The 19,605-nt window shown below is 25.3% G+C and overlaps 1 protein-coding gene across 12 annotated transcripts in view; it reads left to right on the top strand.

Annotated features, from left to right (window-relative positions):
• The window catches only part of LOC117181543 (disks large 1 tumor suppressor protein), a 1,257,521-nt gene that overhangs the window by 546,022 nt on the left and 691,894 nt on the right, over nt 1-19,605 (top strand). The window contains exon 1 of one of the 12 annotated variants that reach the window (XM_033374351.1): nt 2,447-2,824. The exons of 10 other annotated variants lie outside the window; for them this stretch is intronic. In XM_033374351.1, coding sequence (XP_033230242.1) covers nt 2,678-2,824 — 147 coding nt within the window. In that variant the 5' untranslated portion in view covers nt 2,447-2,677. Of the gene's footprint in view, nt 1-2,446; nt 2,825-19,605 lie in introns of those variants that run through there. One more of the 12 variants, XM_033374353.1, reaches the window with a different exon arrangement.

Raw genomic sequence — 19,605 nt, 5'->3', positions numbered from 1 at the left:
CATATATCTAGTCGGGAGTGGTGCTGACTGAAAACAGATGATTTGGAGCGATTCGCGCGCTATGTGTTGGTCATTCTAAGGACTTATTGAACTACCCTCGTAACAATATAGTTTCAAATGAAGCAGTTAAAGTACTGCTCCAAAAAATATGAATGACATTCTTTTTTCAATGTCTGATGACCTAATACATATTATTATAAGATATATGCATATTCGTGTAATTCAAGTTTTGTAGAATCCTAATTTAAAGCCTTCGACATTAGCCAAAGACGCCTCATCGTACTTAATAAATGTGATAAAGTTTTTAACAAAATATTGTCACGCACATAGCCTCAAATTAATATACCACTATTCAATTTAAAATTAACAAAATATATATAACCCTATACAGAAAAACATTCACGGCGGATAAAAATAAAAAATTACGAAAAAATACGCGTTTTATTAACCGGTCACTTTTCACTTGTTGTAAATATTTTTGAACTTATTTAATTACCTTTATATTTATCCAATTTCACTTTACTAAATTAAAAACAACTTATAGTTGTATTCAACTTTATTACATTTATTATTTTTTAAATTATTGTCAGTTCTTCTTTATCGATCACTCGGAGTCTGCATGTCACGCCGCCAACCGTATATTTTTGGTACAACTCAATCGCCGCATCCTACTTTCTAACTATGCACACGACTCTCTTTCGAGCAAAATCATCCGCTGTACACAAACTACAGAGTTTTAGTTGAAATGACATTTAGGTGAATCGAGATTTACTTCGATTGTATAGCAAGCGATAATGTGGTTTTAGACTTCGAGATTATATCGCAACCTCTTTTTTATGATAGGCTTATCGACATTAAAAAAAATTTTAATTAAATTAAAAATTCAAATAAATCGAATTTCGAATAGTCGACTGGACTTTCCGATCTATTTTTCATTAAAAAAAAATTGTTTTCGTTTTAAAAATGGTAATAATGTAAGAAAATCAAACCTTTTTAATGTACAGTTAGATTTTGTCTTTAAAAGAACCAATGTTTCAAGAGTGTCTCTAAAGTCTTTTTTTATGGTAACATTATTTATCACATGTTTTTTGATAATTCACTTTTGTTTAATTAACTATACATAATGGTTTAAAGTTGAACTGCTTCGTAAAAAATGCCTTTTTTATCGTCTTTAAAGTTTCATCATTTTAGTTAAGAATTAATCTCTTTGGTTGAAAATTTTAATTTTTCTAAAAAAATACATAATTTCAGCTCCAAAATTCAATAAATTGGTTGAAATTTTGAATTATTTTGAAATAAACTTATGTCATTTATTGGAAAATTTAATTATTACGTTGTAAATGTGTTTTTCATTTGTTTAAAAATTAATTTTTCATCTAAAAACTTACCTATTTCGTTGAAAATTCATCTATTTGGACAGAAAAATAATCTTGTTTTGTGGGAAATCCACCATCTTGGTTGACGTTGGAAATTAGTTTTTTGTTTAAACAGAATTTAAACGATTCCATTTTTGGTTGATATATTTTTTCTTTTCAGTAAAAAATTCAATTATTTTGTTGAAAATTTTTCGTTCTGATTAAAAATTACCCTTTTTGTTGAAATTTCATCTCTGTTGGCTCAACATGAACTTTTTTGTTAAAAATTCAACTTTGTTTGTTAAAAATTCAACTTTCATCCAAAATTCAAAATAATCGAAACAATGACGGGCGCGTTTGGAACTATGGAGAAGCGACAAGGAATTTCAACCCACGCATGATATTAAACGAAAGGAAATTCTGCTTTACCGACCCCGAGAAAAGTCTTGCTTTTCCACAAAGAGATGTCGTGGGAAGTCTCTTAAAGCTCATCGATTCTAAGCGTTGAAAATTATAAAAACGATTTTTTTGCTCAATTTTAGCTGCTGGTGCTTATCGTTGGAAATTTTAAGTTTTTATTTGAAAAAATTATTTTTTAAAGATTTACATGTTCGGAACAATTGAAGGTTATGTTAATATTAGTTACGGGAAATCGATTATTTTAAACAAAAATCATTATATTTGACAAAATATTAATAATTTAAACAATTTTTTTGTTTTCTTAGTGCTTTTCGTCGTAGTTTAATAAAATTTTAAAGAAGATTTACAATTTTTAAACAAATTTATTGTATGCTAACATTTTTTTACAGAAAAAGGTGATTTTAAACAACAAAAATTAGGTTCAAAGAAAGTTTGACAAGGTTAAATAATTTCTTCTTTTGTTATTTTAGCGCTTTTAGTCTGAAATTGAAATTTTTAATAATAAATTACTATATTTCAAAGAATATTTAGGATATTTGAAAAATAATAATCGCGTTACGTGTTATTTTGTTGTTTTATTGTTTTCTAGTAGAATTAAAACCTATTATTAATAAAAAACTTCAGTAAAAAAATATGTTTTAACTATAGATAAAAATATTTTCTGCGGGTGATAAAGCTTGACAATAAAATCCTCGCAAAAATTGAGACAATAAAAAAGTGCCTGCAGAAGGAACGTAGATCACGTGGAAATAACGAATCATCAGAAGATAAATTCTAGGGACGATTTTTTTACGACCGTTTATGTGTTTACGAGCGTGATTTGGGCCACTGGAAAAAAGCTTTGGTATTGTTCGAGTTTACTCTGAAAAAAAAGAAAATCATAGTAGAGAGAAATTCTCGTCATGCCCTCAACAATACGTACAAAATCAGTCATGTACTCACTGTGTTCACGGTCGAAAAAAAATCAACCATCCAAGAAACTTGTGCGATTTGATTCAGTCGTCGACACCTTTTCCATATCAGACTCCAACTTCACCTTTAGCCGAAAGGTAAGCAAAATTCGTATTTTTAAATATTTTGAATATTAAGTCTCATAAGATTTCCTATTTTGTAAAATCTCCACATTTTAAAACTTTCTGAATCTGAAAAACAGAGTTTCGTGAATAATGTGTGTGGATGCGGGTGTGGGTGTGGGTGTGGGTGAGGGAACCACTTCTCCTAATTTTTGTATCTTTTCATATTGCACTCGCGTCGCATCCATAATTAGATTGGCCACCGTTGGCGCGCTTATTTGAAATGATTGATTTTGTTTTGTTTGTGTTTAAACTTGCTTGCAACAACAAATAATTTTCAAGTGTATGAAGATTGTGCAAATTATTTTAAAATCATATTAGTGATCAAGAAGTTATTCCTTTCTTTAAATTTAAAATCAAATATTTATTTTCAATAAATAAAAATCGAATAATTATTTTACGCTTCAATTAGTGAGTCTATTTTGTGATCGAAAAATTAGTTGTAATAATTTATTAGTTATTTTTTGTTTTAAACAGTTTTCTTTTACGTTCGATCATTTTAAAGAAATGTGCCGATGGTAGCCAATCCATCTATGACTGATTTAAATTGGAAGTCTTTATTAGTTGAAAATTTATTGACAATTTATAAGACAATTTTTTTCTTTTTCGGTTCAAAATTCAGTTTTTTCGATTCAAAATTTATCTCATTTGTCAAAAAATCTCTTTTATTCCAAATTTAACTATTTTAGTAGAAAATTAATCTGATTTTGTTTGGGATTTAGCTTTTTTTTAATTCGCCTTCTTTGGTTGATGACAAACTGTGTTTGATTTCAAATTAAAATCTTTTTTGGTACAAGTAAATTATATTTTCCCTTGATAATTCATCTGTTTTGGTTGAAAATTCAGTTACGAATTTGGTAGAAAGTTCAACTTTCTGTAGAGGGTTCAGCTACTTTGTTGAAAATTTCTCTTTTCTGGTAAAAAATGTAACTACCTAGACGAAAGTTTAAGTACTTTTTTTTAATTCAGTTGTTTGCTTGACGATTTATCATTTTAGTTAAAAATTAATCGCTTTGTTTAAAAATTGACCTATTTTGTTTCAAATTCTTTTGTTTTAATTCTGATATTTTAGTAGAAAATACAACTATTTAGTTGAAAATGATCCTTTTTTTTGTTTAAAATTTAACTCTTATGTTGCAAATTCTTATTTTTTAAATGAAAATGGTAGAAAATTCAACTATTGGTGAAAAATTAAGTTTTTATTTGTTGAAAATTAATATTTCCTGTATAAAAAGCAAGTATTTGTATGAAAATTCATGCATTTTGTTAAAGATATAATTATTTTGATACAGTCCATCTATTTAGTTGAAAATTAACTTTCTTGTTGTAAAATCTTCATTTTGGCTTGAAAATGCAACAGTTTTGCAAAAAATTCAGCTTTTGAGCTTATAAAGTCAAAAATTTGAAGGAATTCAACTATATTGATAGAAAGTTCAATTAGTTGGTTGGAGAATAATAAATATTTTTACTAAATATCCAAATGAATCTCTTTTGGCAAAAGAAAATGTATAGAAGGTTCAGCCAGTTGGTTGAAGAATCTTCTTTTCTGGTTAAAATTTAACTGCTTGGTTGAAAGATGAACTGCTTTTTTTTAATTCAATTGTTTGGTTGAAGATTCATGATTTTACTCGAAAATTGACTTTAATTAAAAATTGAAGTATTCTGTTTAAAATCAATCTTTCTTTCAGACAAAAAATTTAATATTTTGGTAGAACATGAAACTATTTGTTTAATAATTAATTTGTTATTGTTGGGAATTTAACTCTTTTTATTGTAAATTTGCTATTTATGGTTTGTAGTTGAAAATTTAATAACTTGGTTGGTAAATAATCAACTAAAAGACGAACATTTTCTCTAAATGACCTTTTTCGATTGAAAAAAAGTTGCCAGAGTTATACCAGTTATTAAATATAAAAAAAAGGATGACCATAACAATTTTTTGAATTTTGTTTAAAAGTCGATAATTCAAATTTTGATCGCACAAAAAATGATGAAAAATAAAAAATGACTACGATCTGTGTTGGGTAAGTGACTTTTTTTGAGTAACTAGTTACAGTTATGTTACTTGTACTGTAACTAGATACATTTTCTAGAAAGAGTAACTTTAATTTGCTATAATGCATAAAAACTTATTTTTAAAATAAATATGCATTAGCTAATGTAAGATTTTTCAGTCGGATCTTCTAATCGAGAGTATTATTTTTAACCAAAAAATATTCAAATTTTTCACTGTGAAAAATGAATTTCCAAGCACAAAGGACGAATTTTCAACAAAAAAGTTACTTTTCAAACTTGAACCATAATGGTTCGTTTTTTAACAAAACACGTGAATTTTCAATCAAATAGATAAATTTTCCACCAAAATAGTTGAATTTTGGAAAAAGAGCTTTCTTGTAAAAATAAATACATTTTAAAACGAAAAAATTCGAATTTTGAACTAAGAAAAAAGGTAATGTTACTAAAATTTTGAATTTTCAAACTAAAATTAAATAAATTGTCAACGAAAAATATAAAAGTTGATATTATTTCAAAGAAAAATTTTTTTAATTGAAAGTTCAACAACAAAAAAAGAATTTTCAACCGAAGTAAGTTTGATTTTTTTAACCAAAACAGATTAGTTTTTAAACGATAAAGAAGAATTTGGAAACAAAAAAGAAAAGAATATATCACTGAGTTGTTGCATTTTCAATACAGTAAAATGAATTTTCTACAAAAAATTTATATTTTCAAATTGAAGATTCTAAAATCAAAATTTAATTTTCATCAAAAAGCTTAATTTTGAAGAAAATAGTTGAGTTTAAACAAAAATTAATAGATTTTTGTCAAAGTAGTCCTATTTTAAACAAAAAATAAATAAATTTTAATAAAAAATGCAACAGTTCATATTTTAACCCAAAAACATTTGAATTTGAATTCTAAAAGATTTGAATTCAGCTAAACAGTTGCGTCTTTAACAAAAAAATATGAAAATTCTACAAGTGTTGAATTTTTAGCCTGAAATAATTAATCTTTAACGAAAATGTTAATTATCATTGAAATAATTGAATTTTGAACTAAACAAAAAATTATCAAAAAATTATTAACCTTCACAAAAAAAAGATAAATTCTTAACCAACTATGCAAAAGTTAATATACCAACCAAAAAAATTTGAATTTGAAATTATCAAAGTAATCCCCTTTTCAACCAAAAAGGACGAATTCGAAACGAAACATGCAACCGTACATATCCCAACCAAAAACAGTTTGAATTCGAAATAAAAAACAATTGAATTCTACCAAAGAATTATTTTCAACAAAATCGTTGCATTTTTAACTAGAAAATATTGAAATCATACAAAAGTGTTGAATTTTCAGCCTGAAATAATTTTTTAGAAAAACGTTAATTTTCAATAAAAGAATTGAATTTTGAACTAAACAAAAAATTATTAAAAAATGATGAATCATTAACCAAAAACGATAAATTCTCAACGAAAAATGTGAAAGTTGATATTACAACAAAAAAACAAGTGAATTTTAAATGAAAAACAGTTGAATTTAACAAAAGTAGACGAATTTTCAATAAAATAGTTCAAATTTCAACCAAAAAAATGAATTTTTAACTAAAGTGATTGGATCTTGAAGCCAAAAAATAAAATTTTGACAAACTAGTTCCAATTTTTACCTAAAAGGACAAAAAAGATTAAATTTTAACTAAATAATTGCATTTTTTCCAAAAAAATATGGAAATTCTATGAAAAGAATTTAATTTTCAGTCAGAAAATAATAACTTAAAAAAGTTTTAATTGAAAAAAAATAGTTGAATTTTCATCTGAAAAGAAATTTTCAACCAAAAGTGATGAATGTTCAACCAAAAAAGCTAAATTCTCAATGAAAAATGCAATCATTGAATCCTAAATCAGAACATATTAATTTATAATCAAACAGTTGCATGTTTAAAAAGAAAATAAGAACATTTTACCAAAAGAGTTGAACTTTTAACTCAAAAATATTAACTTTCAGTAAAAGGTTTAATTTATAAGATAAAAGTTGAATTCTCAACTAACAGAAATTGTTTGTGCCAAGAATGATGAATTTTCAAACAAAAAAGATGAATCATCAACGAAAAATGCAATAGTTAATATTCCAACTAAAAAAGGCTTAAATATAAAAACGAAATTGTAATTTTGAGTTTACGATCCTGAAGAGAAGAATCTTTGGTTTTAATGTTTTTATCAAATTAGAAAAATCAATTTTTATCTTTTTAACATTTTTTGAGTAAACAGGATTTTTTTCCTCAATTAAGACGACCACCCTGGTTTCATTTTATATCTCAAATAAAAAAATAATTTATAAGCGCAATTTAATGCATAATTTTCAGGATAAATTATATAAATTTTCCACCTGAGATATTTTATATCTTTAAATAAGCTTCCTCTACTAAAAACTATTGTGATTGGTTTTCCATTACACAGGATTTCTTGCAGATTATACCTCATTAAATATGTCTCCTTTGATAAAGAATATTAATGGCAATATTTTCTTGAGACAAAGTGATGCTTGGCTATAAAAAAGACAAAGAAACTTTTAAGAAGTTTTTGCTCGCAATTTTTCTTCCATTCTTATATTCTCTTGTGAATGCTCTATAAATCACATTATTTCTTCTCTCGATGTCACGTAGCGTCATAGTATATTATCATCTCCATACACTCGAGTCTCACGCATCTTATCTTTATGGCTTTTCCATAACTATGGCTTTTCGATAACTACACATAAAACTTGTCATACTGCAACATAAACGACTTTACTGATCAGCGGGACTTCGAAAATAGTTCAATATGCACTCAAATACAGTTTTCCCATCGCTGAGAAAAATGAATCTAGAGGATCAGTATGTAAAAATTTTACTGTAGACTGATATTCAACATTTATAGGTATGGTGTTTCCTTTAGGAGGCCGTCATTTCACGAAATGTGTGATTGGATTTTTATGCATGCAGGATTTACGGGATTTTATAAGGTTTTAAAGGTTTTTGGCTGTTTTAACCAGTTAACCAGTTAGGGAGCGTTCACATATTACGTAACAGTAAAAAAGAGATGGTCTTTTTATTTATGGGGGGGAGGGGGGGCTTGACCCCCCTTGAGTAACATTTTTAATTTGTGAATTATCTGTACCAGCCTCATGCCACTTTTCTGGAGGCCCGTGGAAAATATTTGTCGTGAGAGTTGACGGTCGCCGTGTGGTGGCGCCAGCTATGCAGTTGACCAACTTGAGTGTCACCTATTCACCTTTTGTCACCTATTTTCAATTTTCTCACCATTTTTCACCTGTTTTAGGAATTTGTCACCTTTTTCTCCTATTTTAGGGTTTTTTATATTTTGTCACCTTTTTTCAATTGAAAAAGTAACATTTTATTCAAAATTACAACTTGCACACCAAATACAGTTTTATTACACTTTCCTAATCGCGGAATCTTGAACAAAATAATCGAATTTTCAAACGGAGGAGATTATAAACTTCAACCAGGAAGAGTTGCATTTTCAAACATAATTCTTAATTTGAAAATCTGAATATTTTACAAGCCAGTTTAATTTTGAAGTAAGGAAGACGAATTTTCAACTAAAAATATGCCTTCTAAAAAATGAGGATTTTTACACCAAAAGGATGGATTTTCTATCCAAAAATACAAGGGTTTAATGAATCAGTTTAAATTTTGATGAAAAAAGATTACTTTTTAAGAAAATAGTAGAAATTTCAACCAAATAGTAGAATTTATAGCCAAGAGATGAATTTTTAGCAAAAAGGTTATTTTTTTAGCAAATATTATTTTGCCACCCAAAAAAACAATTTTCATTCTAGAACAGAAATATGTTACTTTTTTGTTTTTGATCAAAAGAACTAAATTTCACTCAGAAAAGATAAATTTTGAACAAAATAATAGATTTTTGGAACCAATAGATTAATTTTAAACAAAAAAGGTGACTTTTTAAAAAAACTAGTGAAATTTACAATAAAATAATTAAACTTTCAATGAATTTGTGGAGTTTTTAACTAAACACCAAAAATATAATATTAGACTTCAATAAAAATTATTAACTCTCTCGCATAAAAGGTGAATTTGTAACAACTAAAAAAAAAATTTTTTCCACCAAAAGATAAATTTTTAACCTACAACTATTAATTTTCTACAAAAGTATAAATTTTTTCACCAAAAACGATGAGTTTTTTAAAAAAATCGTTGAATTTTCACAAAAAGTATGTTTTTTAAGTAAAAGAGATTATTTCTTAAACAAAAAGACAATAAATGACTTTTCAAATAAAAGGAATTAATTTTCAACCTAAAAAGATGAATTTTCAACCAAACAATATAAATATTCGACCAAAAACGATTACTTTTTAAATATTTATTAAAAATTCGACTACTTGGTTGAAATTTGAACTATTTGTAAATAAACTTTTTTGTTGTTATTTTATGTTCTCGTTTTCAAAATTAAATTCTTTGATAGAGAATTAGGCTTTTTGGCTTGAAAATTCGACAAACTATTTTTTGTTTTTAATTACAATTTTGTTGCAGAAATATCAACTATTACATTTTTTGATAAACATTAATATTTTTTGTTGTAAATTCAACAATTTGGGTAAACATTATTTTTCATTCTTGACTGAAAAATTTTTCTTGGTAGAAAATTCATTTTTTAGTAGAAACTTCATCTTTTTTTGGAGTTTTTGGTTAAAAGTGCAACTTCTTAGTTGAAGATTTATCTATTTTGGTTCACGATTAGACCATTTTATTGAAAATTAAAAAATTTGGTAAAAAATTCAATTATTTGGTACATAATTCAACTTTTTTGTAAAAAATTCGTTTTTATATCTGTCTTTTTAATTGGCAATTAATTTATCTTGATAGAAATTCTCTACTTAATTTTTTGTTTAAAAATTGAACTTTTATGGTTTAAAAATGCAGACTATTTATCTTTTTGCTTGAAAATTTTACCATTTGGTAACGGATTTAACTAAGAGGTAAAAAATTGAATGTACTTGTAAATAAAATAGTTTTTTTTTAAATTGAAAATTAGTTCTGAGTGGAAATGTAAATACTCCATTTTTCAGGGTGGCCATTTTTATCGAATAAAAAAAATTCCGGTCATCTCCCAGCTTACAAAAAATTACAACGTATTTTTTCGTCTTATTTAACATTTTTTTATCGCCTATTTGCCACCTATTTTAGAAAAAATGTCACCTATTAACCTTTTTTGACGACAATAGGTACTGTGATTACTGTACTGCGAAAATGTTTTAAAAAGTGTTTGTTAAATAAAAATAATGTACTAATAGTTCTGGGTTAAAGATAATAATCGTTAGGATTTTTTTAAATCCATTGAATTAAGAATAATTTTCGAAAATCGTAACAATCACTGCTTTTAGACGTAAATCCCAGTTCACTCCTACTAACCACAACAAATTATTATTCATGCGCAATTAAATTAGACATATAATTATTTGTGTAATTTGTAAATATCTGAAAAGAAAATAGTCTAAATTTCATATTATTTTATATTCTATTATGTAATATAATATATATTATAATATTTTTTATTTATTAATTAAAATTCATTTCGGATTTTCAAATATTCTAATAAATATATTATGTGTTTTAATAAATCCAATTTGTTTCCTTATTTATTATTTACTATTAAATGTATTATTATTAATTATTCATTAATATTATTATTAATTATTAAATGTATTATCATTAATTACTTAATAATATTATTATTTATTATTATTATTATCATACGTTATTTCAAGTTCAAAAAATGAGCCTTGTTCAAAATGATTTATAAAGAAAAATATGCTAATGTTAATTATAACTAATTTTTGAAAAGAACTCGAGGTGGACTTTAAAAAAAAATATTTCGGGTTTTCTTTATTGAGAAATAATTATCTAGTGTTTGATGTTTTTCTTTTACTCTTTAGGTAATACTTGCAATTATTATTTAATTCTGATGCTGTAGCGCTTATATTTTATTCGTTAAAAGATTCTCTGCAAATGTCATTGCTACGTTTTTATGTCAAAAAATGTATTTGTGAAGACCTATTGATTACAAAAATAACGATTTTATAATCCCTAAATAAAAGTTTTTTAATAAAAACGTACCAATGAGATTCGCAGAGAATATTTTAATGAATAAAGTAAGCCCTACAAAATTAGGATTTAATAATAGTTGCAACTATTACCTAAAGTGAGAGAAAAAAATGTTTAAGCCTGAAAACTATTGTTAAAAACACAATGAAAGTTGTTAAATAAATAATAAAAATTGGTGAATATTTATTAAAATTTAAGAAATTTAAGTTAGATTAAAATCCAAATTAAAAATCTTATTTAACGTGCAGTAATCAAATTGATGCAAACTCCTGTTTAAAACAAACAAGAATCCAACGATCAAATTTGGACCACAACGAAGAATAGAAAACAAATAAAAAAATCCCATCGAAATCTGAAAAAATTTTTTTAAATTTTATTTTTGGACATACAATAGAGGAAAAAAATGAGAAGGAAAAAATTTTTTGTTGTTCTGGTCCAAATTTGGTCGTTGGATTATTGTTTTTCTTTTAATAGGAGTTTGCATAAATATTTATTTAAAAAGTTCAACTCTAGTTGTTTTCCAAAACTAGTTCTAATTAACAATAAGAGATTTTCCTCGATTTTATAAATAATTTTTAACAACGTTTATTTTTTAGCTTAAAATAACTTTAGTTCATGTTTAATAAAAAAAAAAGTAGAATCAAAATTCCCTTTTCCTTTTAAATCTTAAGTTAAATATCGTGACAAAAATTATGACGAAAAGCAAATTTTTAAATGAATTCATTAAAATTAATTAAATTTGTTTACAATGTTTAATTTTAGTTAATTTTTTCAACTTACATAATTTGTAAACGACAATTTTTTAAAAATTCTACAAAATAAAAAAAATTGTCCTAAAATCTTCCAGAAAATAACTTTAGATTTTCCTAAAAATCTAAAGAATATTGTTTGATTCTTTAAAAACCTTTCGAAATTCATAAAAAGCTTCTTTTTACAAAATTGTACAAAATTTACAATTTTCTCCAAATTGTAATAATTTTAAAATTAACCAGTATTTGTTAATCTTTCTAATACATCTAAACGTTCTAAATGTCTTTTAAAATTTGTCTTAAAATTTTGTATAGACTTCCAGATTATTTTTTGAAAAAATTTTGGAACTACTTTGAATCTTTTAGAACATTATCCTAAAGTTCTTTTTTAAAAAGAAAAATCATTTAACATTTTTTTGGGAATCTAAACAACATTTTTTCATTCTCTTGAAACCTTTCGTAATCTGCGACAATTTTACTTCTACAAATAAAAATAAAAAATTAATCCGAAAACATTTTTTAAAAATCTTTCAGATTCTTTTTTGACATATTTTTAAATGCTCAAAACTTAAAATTAACCTTTTAAAATAAGATCTGAATAATTTTGAATTTTTCTAAAATCTTATTGTCTGTGTGGTACAAAATTTCACCTTCAAAAAGCTTTATTTTATTCTATTGCTTACTGCTTTTTAATAATTATGAGAGATTTACGGAGATTCATTTTTTTTTCAAGATTTTAGGAAATGTTTTTTTCTCATACAAATTTAAAAAATGTAGTTTAAATCGAGTGAAGGCTCGAAAAAAATTGTTGAGACTTCTAAAAAATGACTAAATTTTAATTAATTTTTTTAAATTATTGACTGAAGTGTTACCTTTTTGACTGAAATTTGCTCTGTTTGACTATTTTAAATTATCATCAACTCAGATTAAGCACCTTTGAAAAAGGTACGCATGTGTACCGAAACGTTAGGAAGTTTCAGAAGGAGTTTTTCTATTAAATAAATATCTGAGTTTCGAAGAACAAGTTTTTTTAACTCATATTTATTTTTTCGATTTACTATTTGACCGTAAGACATAAATAATTTAAAAATCTACGATTAGAAATCAAGAAAAAAGAATATGGATGACCACAAGACCATTTTTTTATTTTTCCAGGATGTAAACAATTTTCAGGGAAACTGATTTTTTAGGGTATCAAGAGATGAAAAAGTTCTGATTCATCGAAAATATTTTAATGAATGTTTTGTAATAAATTCTAAGAAATAATGGAAAAAAGATCAGAAAACATTTTTAATTATTCCCTAAAACTTTTAAAAAGTTTTTAAAACATTTTGAAGCAAGATTTTATAATTTGGCCATATTACATAATTTTATAATAAAATTGTGTAAGCTTCAGAAATATTCAGAAGTTTTGAAACGATTCAAAAATATTTAAAACTTGCAAAATTTTTCAAAGAGTTTTGTAAGGTTTCACAAGAATGAAAAAAAAGTTTGGTTTGCAGGAAAAATTAAAATAATTTCTTATTTTGAAAAATTAATTTCAAAAGATTATTATTTAAAAATATTTCAAAATATTTCAAAAAGTTTTAAAAATTGCCAAAGAACATTCTGAAAAACTTTAAATCCAATTTTGTTAATTTCAAAAAATTAAAAAAAAAGTTCAGAAATAATTTGAATGAAGAGAGTTTTTTAAACATATCAAGCATTTTTCTAAAATTTAGCAAAAGAATGTAGAAGACTATGAAGTAAAAGTTTGAATTCGGTAAGATTAAAACATAAAAAAATAATTTCTGAAAATCGAGTAAATTAAAGTAATATTTAATAAAAACCTTCTTTTAATTTTCTTAAGAATATTATAAAAATTATATTCATATAAGTTTCAAAACAAAGTGACAATACTTATTTTCTTGTTCTCAATTTTCAGAATTTAATTTCAACTCGTGTTAGAGTTTTTCAAAACTTTAAAAAAATAGTTATTTGAAATTTTTATGTTACATCTTTATTAATATTATTTTGCATTCTTTATGGTAAAGGGCGGTAAAATGTGAAGGCTCTGTAATTAATTTTATCAACTTTTATTTTTAATAATATTTTACTCTAGAGAGGGAAGGGACTTACATAAAAAAAGTATGGTGCGGTCATTAAGACCGAACAGCCACACTTAAAGGATAACATTTATATTGTAAAACTGAGGGAAAATTGTTCGTCATAATTCAAAATTAACATTCTTGCTGAGCATTATTCTTTTCCGGTTTAAAAGTTAACTGTTTTCGGTTACATTTGACTTTATAATTGAAAAACTTATTTTGATATAATTCAACTGGTTGTAAAGTCCCCTAAAATCTTTAAAATAATTGATGGTTCTATGAAAAACCTTAAATCTTGTGAAATTCTTTGACATATCTTAAAATTTTTTTAATCTTTTGGAAATTTTTTGCAATAATTTAAAACAACCCAAAATATTAGAATCCCTAGAAATTTGAAATTTTTTTTAAATCTTAGGAGATTCCTTAAGATCGTTAAAAACTTGAAATATCTTAAAAACCCCTGAAGTCTTTAGAACTTTTAAGAATTTAATTCAATTTATTTTCTAATGTATCCTAGAAATCCCTTAAAATCTTTTCTTTAGAAATCGTAAACATGCATTCAAATATGTGAAGATCATTTAAAATCCCTGAAAAATAAATCAAATTAGACTTATTAATGGACTTTTCTAAAAAAACAGTTTGATTTCAAAAAAATCTGTAAAATACCTTTAAATCTTTGGTGAATCAATAAAATACTTGAAATCTTGTGAGCTTTCTTGAAATACCTTAAAATCCCTTGAAATCTTTGTAATCTCTAAGAATTTAATTTATTTTATTAATTTTTTTTAGAAATCCCTTAAATATCATTAGAAATCCTACAAAATTATTTTAAATCCCTTAAAATATTTTTTCTATAAATCGTAAAAAATTATTGAAATAAGTATAGAAATAATTTAAAAGCTACAGACAATAATTTAAATTGAAATTGCTCATTAAATTCTTCTAAAAAAAATTCAAATTACTTCAAATCTTTAAAATCCCTTGACCTCCAGTTTTCTCAAAGAATGTAGGGATTTTAAAAGATTTTTGGCTTTCTTGACTGATTCTTAGGAATTTTGAAACTGTTTTTTGTAAATATCACATATTATTATCAGTAGAATTATAGTGATAATAATAATTATTAAAAATACATTATCTGTCGTTAAGAAAATAAAACACTTCCATATGGACCTCCAAGCATTTCAAAGATTTTAGAAAATTTTACAGATTTGAAAGGATTTCTGGAGACCTTTAAGGCGAGAAAATTGAGATCTTTCGTAATATTCTTAAAATGGTCGAAACCTTCGAGAAAGATTTATGAATTCCTTTGAAATCTTAGAAATCTTGCTGAAGTCTTTGAACCGTTTCAAAATGTTTCGCAATCCTTTATAACATTTGTGAAATCGTAGAAATATCTTAAATCTTTGTAAATTTCTTTAAAATCTTTCTGTAATTTTTGAAATTTTCGAAAATATTTATGTACACTTTGAAATATATGTGAAATCTTTTACATGACCGAAAAATCTAAAAAAAAATTTAATCTTCTGATATCTTCTAAAATGTTTTCCAACTTTTAAATCTTTGTGATTGAATTAAAAATCTTTCTGAAATCTCAGTAATCATTGTGGAATTACCTGGAAACTTTTGTAATATTTTTAAATTTTGTGAATTTCTTTGAAATATTTTTGAAATCTTTAATATTTTCTGAAATCGTTCGCAATTTTTTTAAATTTTTATATAAATCGTCCAAATCCTTGTTTTTGTAAAATCTCTTGAAATCTTAGTGAATTTCTTTGAAATCTGTAAAATATTTCTAAAATCTTTTGAAATCTTTCTTAATTTCTTTGAAATCTGTAAAATATTTCTTACATCTTCTAAAATCTTTTGAAATGTTTTGGTATCCCTTGGCATCTTTGAAATTTTTTGTACCGTTGGCATCTCAGGAATCTTTTGAAATCTTTGCTAATTTCTGTTAAATCTTTAAGATCATTCTAAAATTTCTGAATTCTTTGCAAAATGTTTGAAATCATCTCAAATCTTTTTCAGCCTTTTGAAATATTTGTCAAATCGTTGAAATCTATATGAAATCTCTGAATTTTTAAAGAGGTTCTTTGAAATCTTCTAAATCTTTTAAAAAATTTTTTAATCTTCTGAAATTCTCTATAATGTTCTGAAATCTATTAAAATCTTTGTGATATTACTGAAATCTTTCTGAATTTCTTTGCAATTTGTAAAACATTTCAGAAATTTTTGCGAAATTTCCCGAAGTTTGTTGAAATATTCTGCATTCTTACATGTTTTGAAATTTAGAATTTTTTGGAATCTGCGAATTTCTTTAAAATATTTTGAAATATTTCTGAAATCTTTTAATTTTTAAAAATCTTTGTGAATATCTTTTAGAACTTAAAAATCTTTCTGAAATGCTATAAATCTTAAAAAAAAATTTTAATCTTTTAAATCTTCTGAAATTTTCTGAAACCTTTTGAAATGTATATAAGTATTTGAGAAATTGTTGTATGTGAACTCTTTGAAACCGTTGAGAAAATTTTGGAAAGCTTTGTGAATTTCTTTGAAAACTTTAAAATATTTCTGAAATGTTTTTGAAATCTTTTCATTTTTTTAATGTTTTGAAATTTCTTGGCATCTTCGAACAATCTTTTGAAATATTTGGAGTCTGTGTGTCTGTTAAAATCTTCGTAAAATTCTTTGAAAGCTTGAAAATCTTGTTGAAATCTTTGAATTCTTTGTGAAATCTTTAAAATATTCTGTAATTTTTTTACGTATTCGAAATATTTGGATATATTATTAATTTTTTGGAATCCTTTTTAAATCTGTTAAAATCTTTAAAACCTGTCCGAAATCTTTTTAAATCTGTTGCTATTTTTTAAAAAAATATTTGTAAAATCTTTGAAATTTTCATGAAGCTTTTTGTAAGTTTCTTTGAAATCTTCTGAAATCTTTCTGAAGTCTGTAAAATCTTTTCTTAATCTTGAATACTTTCTAAAATCTTTTTAAAATCTTTCAGAAATAGAATTTTATTTTATGTAAAGTAAAATATTGCACTAATAAATTATAAAATATACTAACAATTTTTCCACAAAATTTCACATAAACTTGAACATTTTTTCTCTTATTTTCAACATTTTATGTCAAATAAAATATCGTTAGTATAGTTATTATTATCAGATTTCGAATATTATATTTGTAAATTCACAACTGGTAAATTTAAAAAAATGTATATTTTGCATTTTATTCCGAGGGGAAGCTGCTTAGTGGGGGAACTGTACTTAAACAGCTGGGGAGGAAGCGGGCAACTTCCCTAATCCCCCCCCCTTCCGCCCCACACCACCCCACGATTTTTTAAAATATTACCGCTCGCAGAAGTAATTATGGCAATCCCAATGCATTTTCTCATTTATAATGAACATAAAGAACTAAAAACAAAAACCTGTAATAAACTCAGAATATCCTCGCCGCTTATATGACTTTTGGCTTACGACTGTTTCTGTTGAGAGACTAAATAAATCGCAGAGTGCTATATTTTTTCTTTGCTGTCATTATTCTCTTTTTTTCTCTGCAGAAGCTGCGCCACACAATAGCCAAGTCGAGCTATTCCTCTCATAATTAAGGTATAAAACTGTAGTCGACGTTTGCGTCTAGCGCCGAGGGTGAAAATAAAAAAGTAAAAATTGTGAAAGGGGTGGGAAAGGGTGAGACCAAATTTTCCGTCTCCGGCATTCAGACTCGTGAATAAATACCTAGTCTCGCAGAAAGAAGAGTGTTGACTCGTTTTGGCATTGCGTTCAAAATCCATCTGCAAAAGCGGTAGGCAAATAATAATAAATGGACCATTTTAATTACGCTGAGGCAAGTCATAAATGGAGAGCAGAGCCATCAATTTTAGCTTTCCTTATATTTGCTTTTCTGGATCGGGAAAATAATATTTTCAAGCCATTTCAAATATCAAACAACTTCTTCGTGGAAGCTAAAGTAGCTCAAATATTCTCAATTTTTAATGGGGAGTGTCCGCATGTAAAGTGACGCTATTTTCAGTGGTTCTTGACTCAACCCTCCCTTTTGTGACAACACCCTTCCCCCATTTTTTTAAAATTTTTAATTATTCTTCTTTCGATCTCTCTAGCAGCTTAGTGGTAAGACCAACCCTGACGATAATGCAGATTTGCTGTTTGGCATATCTGTGAAAAAATATTTTCCTTTTCTTCTCTCCGGTAGCTTAGTGGTAAGAGCACCCGACCAGCAACTGATATACGTATGGTTCGATTCTCAGACTATAAGAATGGAGGGATCTTTTTTCAGAAATAAAATTTAATTTTTTAATTTTTAGAAAAGTGTAAAATTCTGAATTTTCGGGGTGTCTTAGATGCATAGTGTAAATTTCTAATTCCACGTAATGTGATTAGTATCTTAATCTGATCGGTCATCACTATACCTGATGATAATAAAGATGTCTTAAATCTTCTTTCTCAGATATTTTTATAAAACGTTCAATCGTACGATAAATAATAAATTACAATTATTTGGTACTAGTATGAGAATAATTTTAAATAAATTATTTATATATTTTTTTCATTTGAGATAATTCAAATAATTTAAATCTTAAATTGATCCTCAAATTCACTTACCACATTAGGGGCCCTTCATTAACTCTTTTCCTCCTTTTTAAAGAGTTTTTATTTATCCAACTATTTTTGTTGCAGGGTTACCTTTTTTATTTGTTAAAAATACAACAGTTATCTTCAAAAACAAGTTTAATTTTTGTTTGAAAACTAACTTTCTTAACTGAAAATGGGTCTATTCCATTTTTGGTTAAAATTTTATCTCTTTTAAATAAAAATGCATCTATATGGTTCAAAATTAATCTTTTTTAGTTGAAAATTCAAGTATTTTGTTAAAAATTTAAGAATTCTGTCGATAATTCGCCTTTTTTCAATCAAAATTAATCTTTTAGGTTGAAAATCATATTTTTCTTTGAAAATTTTACTACTCTGCTGGGAATTACTATTATTATTTTGTTTTTTTGTTTGAGAATTAATTTTTTTTACTAAAAACATGATTAATCCATTTTCCATAAAATTGATTTTTTTTGTATTTTCTGTTTAATAATTCATGTACTTTCTTGAAAATTCATATTTTTTGTAGAAAATTAATCTTCATTTTTGTTTGTTTGAAGATTAATTTCTTTGGTAGAAAATGTAACCATTTTGTTAAAAATTAATTTTATTTTTGTTTAAAAATTCATTCCTTTTACTGAAAATTCATCTATTTCATTTTGATTGAATACTCATATTTTTTAGTTGTCAATTTAACTATTCCGCTTTAGGTTAAACATTCATATTATTTAGTTGAAAAATCAACTACTTGGTTGAAAATTCATATATTTTGTTCAAAATTCGTCTTGTTCGAAGAAATTTAATCTTCTTGATTAAAAAAAAACTTTTGGTTTAAAATTCAACTGTTTGCTTGAACGTTTAACTCTTCTCTTAATTTTTTTTTTAATATTCATCATTTTAGTTAAAAATTTAACTATTCAGTTAATGTTTTTATCGGATAAATTTCTATTGAAAACGCAACTATTTAGTAAAAAATAATCTGTTTTGGTAAAAAATTGTACTTCTTGGTTAGAAATTTACTTATTTTGTTGAAAACGGAACAATTTTGTTAAAAAGTCATCTTTCTTTTCTCAAATATTGCACTATTTGGTTGAAAGTTGAACGACTATGTTAAAAATTCGTTTCATTTAAAAAAAGAATAAATTTTTCTTTTGAAAATGTAGCTCTCTCCCTCTCCCTCTCCCTCTCC

Source organism: Belonocnema kinseyi, chromosome 10, assembly GCF_010883055.1.
Source record: "Belonocnema kinseyi isolate 2016_QV_RU_SX_M_011 chromosome 10, B_treatae_v1, whole genome shotgun sequence".
Lineage (NCBI taxonomy): Eukaryota > Metazoa > Arthropoda > Insecta > Hymenoptera > Cynipidae > Belonocnema > Belonocnema kinseyi.
The sequence above is the reverse complement of the archived record's forward strand: the minus strand, read 5'-3'. Positions and strand labels throughout refer to the sequence as shown.